The sequence below is a fragment of the Maylandia zebra genome, linkage group LG11 (genome assembly GCF_041146795.1).
Source record: "Maylandia zebra isolate NMK-2024a linkage group LG11, Mzebra_GT3a, whole genome shotgun sequence".
NCBI lineage: Eukaryota > Metazoa > Chordata > Actinopteri > Cichliformes > Cichlidae > Maylandia > Maylandia zebra.
The window spans coordinates 37783758-37795296 of NC_135177.1; the positions used below are offsets into that span (position 1 = coordinate 37783758).

At 45.1% G+C, this 11539-nt stretch overlaps 1 protein-coding gene across 2 annotated transcripts; it reads right to left on the reverse strand.

Annotated features, from left to right (window-relative positions):
- Positions 1-1612: 1612 nt before the first annotated feature.
- On the reverse strand, positions 1613-9266 carry LOC143421187 (single-strand DNA endonuclease ASTE1-like). 2 transcript variants are annotated; one of them, XM_076890363.1, is made up of 6 exons: positions 8953-9266; positions 5756-6567; positions 4060-4368; positions 3735-3939; positions 3073-3208; positions 1613-2550 (listed from the first exon to the last, which is right to left on the reverse strand). In XM_076890363.1, the coding sequence occupies exons 1-6, from the start codon at positions 9077-9079 to the stop codon at positions 2151-2153; spliced, it is 1989 nt and encodes a 662-aa protein (XP_076746478.1). In that variant the 5' UTR covers positions 9080-9266; the 3' UTR covers positions 1613-2150. The 2 variants fall into 2 exon arrangements, with proteins under 2 accessions (XP_076746478.1, XP_076746477.1); XM_076890362.1 differs by lacking the exon at positions 8953-9266 and having other exon boundaries at positions 5756-7424.
- Positions 9267-11539: the final 2273 nt, after the last annotated feature.

Sequence of the window (11539 nt, forward strand, 5' to 3'; positions counted from 1 at the left end):
AGAATCGGTGAGTACAGTCACTTTGCACAAAGATTTGTAGCACTGCCATATGCCAATGAGAAACACACCAATACCATTGATGTAAAAATACTGAAATTGTTACTTTACAGAATTGCTAGATGACCAGATGCTGGGGCAGAGGAAGCATGTTCACTGCAGACCAAGTAACCCATAGAGTCATTATGGCGATTGCAAATAATCCTATACTTGGAAATAAACACTTGTGTTTGTTTTGATGTGTTTGAATAAACACCAGTACTTGAAGTTTGGATCCCTCCATGCTTATGGATCTATGACAGAAGTATGAGCTCAAACTGACATAGCCTACCTTGTGCACAGAGAAAGCAAAAGCCAGATGTGTTTTGTATTCATACCATCAGTGTGCAGTTGGCGCATTGTGTGCTTAGTAGATGATGGCTTGTGTGTACTGTTTGATACGGAAACACCATTTTTACGAAGGTGTGAAGAGTTAATCCAGCTGTGTTTGCTTTTGCAAGAGAACTACAATGTTTTGATGATTGGGTGACAGGTTTTCTTATTTGTGTGAAGAGTTTCGCAAAATTAGCCAATAGTTACAAAAAATGTGCTTAAGCAATCAGAAGAAACTGTAAAGGATTACAAGTACTTGACAGTACGAGAGCACCGAGCCAAACACGAACCTGAGAATCAACCCACCGGACAGATCTTCTGATGTCCTGTGGGCGCCACGTGCGTTTCGTAAAATGCCTGAAACCTTCGTCATATTACGTCAGTCTGCAACCAAAATACTGCAAAATGCCCGACGCACTTCCAACAAGCTGAAACACCCAGATGTGTTTTTCAGAAGCTGATTTATGATCTGCAGCTGCACGGGTCCAAACAAACACTTACGATGCTGTGATCACCGCAGAGCGCCATCTGGTGTCCACATGTTTAGTAACTTGTCACAAATGTGATGTTCTAACAAACTGAAATGAGGAGCGCGGTGAGACGTTCTGAAAAAGCAAGAATTGATCCAAGTGTGACGCAAATTTGTCCTTAAAATGAGAAGTCCCCGAAAATAGCAGCAGAGACAGCAGCTGCGCAGAAGAGCCACAGACGACGGCCCTGGATGGGAGTCGGTCCTCCTCGGGCTCTGGGGGGGATCTCCTCCATGCCTGCCTAAGGACTTGTGGGGGCGGGGCCATGGCTCCCCAGTCCCACTATCAGACACTTACATGGAGAAACCTGATGAACACAAGCGCTCACACACAGGTGTAAACAGACACACACTGTCTGGGTTGGCTGCTGTCTCCAAACATCTCGTGCGTTATCAGTCCTGTGTGCTGCTCAGTAACATTCATGTTTAGTATTGACTGTTGCTGATGCTGAGGTTGGCTGTTGCCATGGTTTCCCTGCTGTCTTCTCTCTCTCTCTTGCCCTCTTTCTTTCTGTTTCCCATCGCCCGGTCCTGTAATAACTCCAAATAAAATCAAAATTAATAATACTAATAATAATAATAATAATAATAATAATAATAATAAAGACTGGATAAATATGACAATCAAGTGGACCAGTATAGCAGGAGCAGTAAAAGAAATCTGTTGGGCATTTTTCTTATCCTTCAGACAGGACAGGAAAAAAAGATTGGGGGTCAGAAACATTTAAATCTTTATTGATGAGGTTCCTTTTATTAAACTTACATTCATGCTTCCTGTAAAATCACAAATAAAAGGCTGTAAAATCCTCTGAAATGACCCAGATTGTGGAAAAACTAGCAGATATTTGTCCCATAAAGAGTCTGGAGCACAGGAGCCAACAGAGGGAGGAGAAAGTGGGCTGAAGCCGTAGGTGGCTAAAGGCAGACCCTCCAACTCCGGCCTAATGGCGTGGGATAGTGGAAGAAATTTTTGGAATGGAAAGGCTTACCTTTGTCCTTAGACTCGAGCTCGAGAAATTTAAGAAGCTCTGGGAAAAATGGGTTGTGTACTCCCCTTTGCACTGAATAAATGAATATTACCATGATGTAAGTAGATGCTATTACTGGAACTGTGAATGTCTCCCATGCTGACCTTAAGTTTTGTATTCCCATACTGTAAAATGATAAATAAAAAGTTATAAAAAAAAAATTAAAAAAAAGTGGGCTGAAGCCAGACAGAGTGGATGCTGACGGCGGTTCCAGCGACGGTCCGTCAGAGGAGGTCCATGCCTCGGCCCTCCTCCTTCCGGCTCAGTTCCACTTTGTTGCAGCGATTCCTTCTCTCCTTGGTTTTGTACCGAGTTCTCAGCAGCAGCCGATCATCCAGCCGCAGGTCTTCCTGTGCCCGGGCCAAGCTGCGAGCCTCTGTCTCCTCGTCGTAGTCCAGCTGGAACAGCCTGAGGTTGGTGTGGTCGTTCAGAGCCCGCCTCTCTGCCTGCTCGCTCTCTGAGAACTCGGAGCCCTGGCGGGGCCGGGGCCGGAGCCGGTGGATGGCTGACAGCATGTCGCGGTACTGCTGCACACTGGCCTGATCTGGCTTCAGGACACGCTTCAGTCTGCTCCCTGTCCTCCTCATGTGGACCAGCTGGTGGACCAGCGTCCCCTGATAGAACCTGGAGATCATAAAGAGAAGATGGAGAATGTTCGCTCTGCTGGATCATTTGTCCAAACCAGCCTTTAACTAAGCTCTGCTCTCTTTCTCCTTCCAGACAAACATGTTGGTTTAAGCAGGCGAGTCCAGAGCGCTCTGAGCTCATGTGAGAACCTCCTGAAACTCTACAACACAGTCCCCGCTCTTTGCTGCCACTTTTTCATCAAACTGTGAGGGAGGGGCTCCATCCATCCATGGATCAGGAGCCAATTGAGGCTTTTCCATGCAAACACACAGCTGTGTGAGTCTGCCTGCATATGCACATTTATACTGTGAAACAGCTGCGAGTCACTGATCTTGCAGAGCGATTGTACAGAACTGTACTGATTAAAGCCTCCGCAAACACAAACGTCACATAGAAGAAGTCATGTAACGGTTTCTACAGCACGCCATAATAAAAACACGCCTATGCACGTTTGGCACACTGATCTGCCCCATGCCTACAAACGACCTCGTGAACAAGCGCTTTGAGAGAACGCCTCACCGTGCGACGTCTGGTTCAGGCAGAGGGAGGCCCAGCAGCTGGTTCAGGTGCATGCTGTCCTTCATGCACACCTGCCACTGGCTGAAGGAGTGAGCCACGCCCACATCAGGCTTCTGATGACAGCAAGCCTGGACAACTGCAAAGCACACACACACACACACACACACACACACACACACACAGAGGGACTTATTTAGAAACATTTTTAAACCAACAAGATTTCTGCAGCACCGAAAGAAGAAAAACCTTCAACTAAACATAATAATAAAAACTAAGATCAGAAGAATCAAAGTTTTAAAAGCTGATTTTATCTTCAGAATCGTAGATTTGAACCTTTCTTTGTCGTGTAATGTAAAACAGACTAACACGGTTGTTATTTCTGGACTGAACTGAGCCTGGAGATTATTTCACAGGTAATAATATCCATGATACAGTCCACACACACGTCTCTGCTGCTAATAAACCTTTAGCCTTAATCCAGTTTAAACAGGTGAGCACTGTCCAGAGAATGTCCGAGAACAGAACAGTATCAGGCTGTAAACATGTTTATTTCTGCTGTAGTTTTAACATGGGACTCTATGGGGACTGACTCACTGCTGCCTCTGCTGGACACCAGAGGAACTGCAGGCTTTGGTAACGTCTCCTCTGGTTGTGTTTCCTACCTGCGCTGAGTCGCGATGTGTCTTTGAGGTTCATTCCCAGCAGCAACGACTTCAGCAGCTTCAGGTCCGGACGAGGCCGAGCTCTGTTCCACCAGTAACAGGTCACAGCCACTAGGAGGCGCAGCTGAGGCGGCAGCTCGTTCAGAAGTTCCTCTTTCACCCCGAGAGCCTCGAGTAAGACCTCCAGACGTTCAGAGAGCTGCGCCTGGGGCCACGAGACAGCCGGACGAAGAGTCGAAACGACATTGTGACAGACATTAAAGTTAGCTTGCTGCACTGAGGATTAAAAACACAAACCGCAGTTCATTTCCACTAAAACTGTCACCTCATGCAGTGAGTTCAGCTGGAGCCGCTGAGCCACTCGACTGAAGGTTGGTTTGATTCGGATGAATTTCAGCTGGAGGTCCTCCCTGTCTCTCTCCTCCACCTTATATGACGTCTCTTTGCCCAGCAGCAGCCCATACATCACCTGGCGGAGAGGTCTGGAGGTCAAGTTAGCACTGGGCAGGTCTTTGTGGTCCACGGGGGTGCCGAGGCTCAGCCTGTGCAGCAGCAGTACGTCCAGGGTGTCCCCGGGTAGCCGGGCCTGCATCACACACAGCTGCATCCAAGCTGGGATGCGACCAATGAGCTCCTGGAGACCAGGACACGAAGGTTTTACCAGACATTTACCTCAAGTAACATTTACATTTACAAACCCTCTGAGGTGTAAATGTCCCAACTCCCTAACCCTTTGTTCAGGAGAGTAAAACTGTCATTTTGGTGGGAAAAAAGACATTTTGATGTTTTTTAAGTGTTTTTTTTCTAGTGTAATTGCCAGTAGCTAGGAGAATCCTCCAGTCCACCCATGTTCTGCAGCACATCCACATCCAGCTCACAGGCACAGCAGGCAGGACACATCCTAACCAGACGTCCTTTAGATGTAAAGGACCAGCAGCTCTATTTTCCTCCTGAGTGCCTGAACTACTCATCCTGTCTCTGAGCCTGGACACCCTTCAGAGGAACATCCTTTCTGCTGCTCGTATCTTAAATCTTCGTAGCAATTGGTGAAAGTAGCTGTCTGTAAATTTACAGCTCTGGTTATAAAGCATCAAGATCAGAGCAGATGCTGGTAGAACAAAAACCATTCTGATATTTATGGCGTTTGAGTTTAGGATATGTCAGAAAACATATGTACTGATCGTCACGAACTAATCTGAAGGCTCGTTTGCCCGATCCCTACAGAAGCTTGCCTTAGTTCCATCAGTAACACTAACTTCTTGGACCTGACGATGGTCAGATGGACATTTAGACTGTTTCCAGTCTTGAACTTGTAGCCATGGTCCTGAGTTCTGCTCCCATTTCCAGACTCTTCCACCTGCATCTGCAGCACTGAACCCTTCCAGCACGTTATACTTAAAGACCGTCTGAGGACCTCTGTCTCTGAGAAGAAGAAATCACCCAAAGTCCTTTTTTCTAGACTTTGGGTCCGGGGAGAAAAGCCGTCCACAACTTGAACCATCCCTGAGTTCACATGTGATCTAGGTCCTCAACATATAAACCTAAAAACTTCTTAAAACAGTGTTTGACTTCAAAGGGTCAAAGACTCAGATGGTACAGAGTCTTGTTCTTCATCAGGGAACAGCCACAGACATCAGGAAAGATGGACACAGTTTCCAGGTCTGAAAAGTGAGGCCAGTGAGGAGCTCCGTCATGTCTGCATTCTTGTCAGTAGCCAGCAGGTGGCGATAGCTGTAGGGGGAAGCGGCTTCCTGTCTTTACCTCTGTAAACACTTTCTAGATGAGTTTATGTGATCAGTAACTCGTTTTAGGTTTTTACTAAATTAAACATTATTGCACTGTGTAAATGCATTCTTGAGGCTTCAAAGCAAGACTTCAAAAACCAATGACTGCTGTCACAGCTTTGCCTCTATGAGAAAACAGAACTGACCTTCTGCACTCCAGGTTGGAAGACATTTGGTCTCCACAGTGGAACGACAGACCTCAATAAAGGACATTTTTCCTTGAATGAGAATCATTACCTCATCTAGGAACGGAGGAACAACCCCACGGACGAAGAACTCCACCAGCGAGCTGCGAGGTAGTTTGTATTCCTCCATCCCCACAGACAAACTCTGCAGCATCTTCTCCTTGTTCTGGCTCTTTCCTCCCATCAGCTCCACTGCTGCCTTCAAGGTGTCCTCTGGCTGCTCAAAGTCCTTCATCCAGCACAGCAGGCCCTCCAGGCGGCTCTGAGGCCTACTGGCGTCTGGGGCAAACCGACTCCAGATAAACTTCGGCAGCTTCACGTAGTCGTTCCCAGCCAGGGCAGCGAAGGTGGGCAGGAGCTGGGGCTGGATTTCGAAGTAGATGCAGAAGCTGGAGGTATAGTACCTCTTACAAGGGATGTAGCTCTTTGAGCCATTCCCCTTTACATCCTGCCACTGGAAGTAAGAGATGGGCAACAATCCTGCTGAGAGGTTGAAGATGTAGAAGTCGCTGTCGTTGGAAAGCACTGGGCACTGCCACTTATCAGCTAGGGCGGCTATCTCCCGGTCGGCCTCGCCAAAGCACTGGGCGACCGGGACCTTCAGCCGGGTCAGCGTCTGTCTGAACACCCACTTGGTCATAATTGGCCGGATGTCTTCCTTACCCCCGTCCTTTGCTGCTCGATGGGCTCTTTCGATCCGCTGCTCTGCCCTTTTTGTCACAGTTTCGAGCTTCTTGTTGGTGTGGTCCGAGCCTCCGTCCAGCACCATGTAAGGATCGACCTCGCAGGTTCTGAGGGCTGTGATGAACCTCTCAATCAGGCTTTCATAGGCAGCATACTCCCCGCCGTGATTCTGGTCCAGACCTGAAGAATCAGCCAAAACAAACACAACAAAGAGACTCCAAGAGTCAGTTTTGCACGTGGCGACAAACCATGCTGAACTGACATCAAGCAGAAACTGTCTGAAACAAATGCTGTCACCATGCTGTGACATCAGGAAGCTCGAGAAGATGTCAGGAAGGTCAAAGAATACTGAGGTGAGTAGTTTTACATATCCAGGACATGCGTAATGTTCAGCACGTCTGAGTGATGAAAGTGTGCATGAACTCAAACCAGTACTTCAGATACTGATCCTGTGATGTTCCCTCAGCACCTTAAAGGCTTCCATACTACACATATTTAAATGTAATGTGGTTTTTATAGATTCTGGTTCTGAACAGTGAAGCTGTAGGGACTTAGGCCTCCAGCAGGGGGCGACTCCTCAGGTTGGGAAAATGATCTCTGAGCTTAGTAATCTCCCCTGATGAGCTCAGTCTGTGGGTTCAGATCTGACTGAATCAAACGTGACTGTCTACAGTCTGAAGGTTTTTGAGTTTAGTGCACCATCAGCTGATTCTGGGTCAGTAACTCACTAAACTCTGAACTCTGTGACTTTGTGGTTGGTTAGGAGCAGTGTTGGTCAAGTTACTTGAAAAAAGTAATCAGTAACTAATTACTGATTACTTCCCCAAAAACGTAGTCAGTAAAGTAATCCTGTTACTTTACTGATTACTTATTTTCAAAAGTAATTAATTACTTAGTTACTTAGTTACTTTTTAAAAACACGATTTACACCCTGAAGAGGTGATAAAGCGATAGATCTTTCAGCCCAATTCTACTTTTTCTACATAATCCATCATACAAAATGTAATCAAATGGAAAAGTCTCTTTTTTAACTTGTTTTATTAGTTTTAATCTTTTAACTTTATGCATCAAGCAAAAATTAATTATCTGCAACATTCTCTGACTGGAAGAAATTAGTTTAACATTTAAACCTATTTTCTGCACATTCCAGCACATAAAATAAAATATTTTTGTGTTTACACTCAGTCTTTCAAATAGATGCAAGTAAAACACAGCAGAAAATAAATAAAGTCAAAGACTCAGCGGTCCTGTTGCTCTATTTTCACCTGTAAAGCAGGAGTGGGGCAGGCGGAGGGTTACCCTGGTGCAGGTGTGCCGCGGTCAGTGGAAGAATCCGCGAGTTTCTCTGTGAGTTTCCCATCACGTCGTAGCTACTCGGTGCTTGTTGGAAGTTTAGGGGTTTTTTTCGCTGTAAAAAGAAGTTTTCTTCCCACGCACAGCGGACACTAATGTTTTTGTCACTTTTTATGGAATTAAACTCAAAGTAAGGTCAGTACTTCCACGCTTTAAACGCTGCACGCTCATACTCTCTCTGCACTCGATATGTGATCCACTGTTGATCTGCACACAGCTGTTGTCACAAACGTCGCACTCGCTTACGTCACTGTCGTGAGACATTCTCGCAAAAAAACTCACGGTTTTAGTAACGCAGTAACGCAGTGTTCCTACGGGAAAGTAACGGTAATCTAATTACCGTTTTTGCAATAGTAATCCCTTACTTTATTACAGTAACGCATTAGTGTAAAACAGCTGAAAGCCAAACATCCAGATCACACACCAGAGCAACATCTGCAGAGCTCAACAGCAGCGGTCAGGTTTCATAATTCTGCGGTTTAATGACTCAGACACGTTTAAAATCTTATCTGTTTTAACGTTCATCACATGTGCGCGCATGGGAAGACGTGCGCGCGTGCACTATGTAAGTAAAGTTTATTAAGCGCTTTTCACAGACAGGCAGTCACAAAGTGCTGTACACAAAGATTATAATAAACAGTACACTCAACAGACATTATACACAAGGTAAAAGGTTTAAATGCAAATTAAAAATGTGAAGAATATAAAACACGTAGATCAACAAAAGGCTTGTTTGAACAGAAAAGTTTTTAACTGCTTTTAAAAAGAATCCACAGAATCAACTGGTCCACAGCCGTGGTGCCACAGACTTGGAGGCTCCGCCCCCTGTTGTCTTCAGACGGGTTCGAGGAACAACCGACAGAGTCTGTGCGCGGAGACACGAGCCGCAGAGTGTTTTAGAAGAAGCTTGGATAAATAATCTGCGGCCGTTTAATGCTCTGTATGTTAGAACAAGAATTTTAAAACGAATTCTTGCTTCTATAACACAAACACACGCGCACGCACCATAATACACACACACACATTTTTTGCCGGTCACACCTCCGTTTGTCCGGTGGTCGTCCGTTTGTATTAACAGCAGTATTAAGTAATAGTACTAATACTTCTTATCAGCAGAATCAGTGACCTTAATGACGTCAGTAAAGAGGGTGCGCATAAACCTGCAGCTCACAAACTGAACAGACTCCTGGAGTTCAGACCGGAGCTGCTCACCTGACTCAAAGTACAGCCGGTGGTACAGGTTGGATCCATCGATCACCAGCCGGCTCCTGCCGAACTGGACGTCCCGGTAAATCTTCTGGTGGTTGTCTAAGAAGGTGGTCAGACCCTGAACCCCCATCCTGGGTGTGAGTGCGCCGCGGATCTCTAACTGCGCCTCCTCCGCTCTGTGTTTCCTTAAGTTTCATTTCTTCACATCAGCTGATTATAGCTGATAGCAGCGTGCACGCGCTGAGAGGGGCTGGGTGATATTTGGGTGATCCACCAAAGTCAGCCTGCAACAGCGGAAATATCATATGCAGAGATGGGCAGTAACGCGTTACTTGTAACGCGTTGTAACGCGTCAGTGATTAGTTACTGATTACTTTTTTCGTGATTACTCTTTTTGGCCAGAGGGGCCGATGGCGCGATATGGCAGCCTGGCCTCTGTCAGTCTGCCCCAGGGCAGCTGTGGCTGCAGCTGTAGCTGCCTCCACCAGTGTGTGAATGTGAGAGTGAATGAATAGTGGCATTGTAAAGCGCTCTATAAATGCAATCCATTATTATTATTATCATTATTATTATTTTTCAAGTAACTTGACCAACACTGATCATATGTGTTCACGTGCCTGTGTCCCCCCAAATGTGTGGCCATGGAAACAACGTCCTCCTGCCCTTCGACAGAAATATAGAAAAACATTCATTACAGAGATGTACAGTAATGTCAGTGATTACATGAAATAAAGTTACACGGGACCTCGTGTTTATGAGGGCAGGCACGTGCAGGGGGGGGGGGGGGGGGCTGGAGGGGCTTGAGCACCCGCCCCTTTCCTGATGGGTGCCCAAGGTGCCCTTTTGTTGAGGCAACTTTTAAAAAAAAAAATTTTTTATTTATTTTTTTATGTGTGTGTGCGTGCGGAGTCCTGTCTGTGCCCCTCAACAATAATATTTAACTATTAATCACAGTTTTGCTAAATAAAAGGATCTGGCTTGCATCAGTCACATGACCACATTTAACCAATGATCGCCCTCGACGGCAGAACGCGCTGGTTACGAGCCGGGAACGAGCTCACAAAGAGCACGCGCATTTTTAGCGGTCCGGAGCTGCAGGAGAAACTGAAACTGAAACAAATGAGCGTGCTGTGTGTGCAACAGCGCGACAAACATTACCTGTCCTTTTATTAACTGCACAGGTAGTGCTGGTCACAGCTGCTGGCTACCTGTGTAAGGCTGTCATGGGTCTGTAGCTCTGTCACCGTTTTAGGGAACATATTTAGTTTTAAAGTAAGTTTTCGGGCTTTTCCTGCCTTTCTGGAGGGATTATATTTCACTAAAAAACGATCTAATATGCATGTCCACATAATAATTATTATAATTATAATATATTAAAAAACACACGCTGTATTTTAAAGAACATACATTAAGAAGCAGATTATGTTAGATTTATATTTTAAATAAGACAAAATGTGGATGTTACAGCAGTAATATTATTGTATCTCTACAGTTTAAAGATGTAATAAGCTTTGCCCTGCACAGAGTGGATAGTGAAACAAATGGAATCATCATAAATACATTATTTCATATTTATTACTTCCCCCTCCTCTTTGCTTTATTATTGTAGCTCTAGTAATAAATAATAATGTAAGGATTCTGGATCAGCACCATGATGCCCATAGTATAGTATATACAGTATTCTGAAGAAGGTCTAAAATGTCACTGTGTGTGTGTGCGTGTGTGTGTTTTATGTATATGGATTTTTTTTAATTATTACTCATGATATAACATTGTCCAGACATGGCTGGTAAGGACATGAGGAGGAAACAGCAGGAGCTGTGTGAGGCTACTAAAGGCAGGGCTATAACATTTTTCTGTCATCATTTTATTTTAGATTAAGTGCAAGAGTTGTTAGGTGTGGATAATTAGATTATAGTTTATTGCAATAGCAAGTTGTGCCTTGTTCTCAGATAGACAGCAAGTGGAGAGTGATATATGAAATGATGGGATGGAAGGAAGAAGAGAAGCAAAGAGTGATTCACAGGCAGAGCCTAAATTATTTCTCACAGTTTTTTGTGTCCTTATGGTTCCAAGCGCTGTCACCAATCTTTGCATTTTGTTATTATCTCATGACACTTGTTTAATCAGCTACCATCTCTCCTGTGGACTTTTTAATGTCTACAGTCTCAGTTCAACACAGCCCTGCCCTTCCCATATTAGATTTTTGATGAATGTGTGTTGTTGTTATTCAGCCTGGTTCAACGTGCCCCTTTTTAACTTTGAGCACCCGCCCCTTTAAACCTCTCTGCACGGCCCTGTATCAGGGTGTTACATGGATTTTAAGAATCGCACGCTACGTGTCAGACACTGTCTCAGCTGTAAGAAGAAAAATGATGTGATGGTTTCTGATGAATCTGGATGAGGTGGCTGCAGATGCTGCAGTGTGCACTGAGCGGTAAGAAGGTGCAACACTGAGCCCAGAGTGCTTGTGTTGTTCCTACATCACCATAACCATGCAAGGGATCAATCGCATTGTTATGATGTCATACCTTTGCAATGTGGGGGGCGGGACCTTTGTTTATATCAAACACTTTTCAGGAACCAATGG

Coding starts and splice junctions, on each gene's coding strand:
- LOC143421187 (XM_076890362.1), bottom strand. CDS start 6,697: ATGTCACAGCATGGTGACAGCATTTGTTTCAGACAGTTTCTGCTTGAT. Junction 3,940..4,059: donor AGCTGAACTCACTGCATGAG/GTGACAGTTTTA, acceptor TCGTGGCCCCAG/GCGCAGCTCTCTGAACGTCT. Junction 3,209..3,734: donor CACATCGCGACTCAGCGCAG/GTAGGAAACACA, acceptor TGTGCTTTGCAG/TTGTCCAGGCTTGCTGTCAT.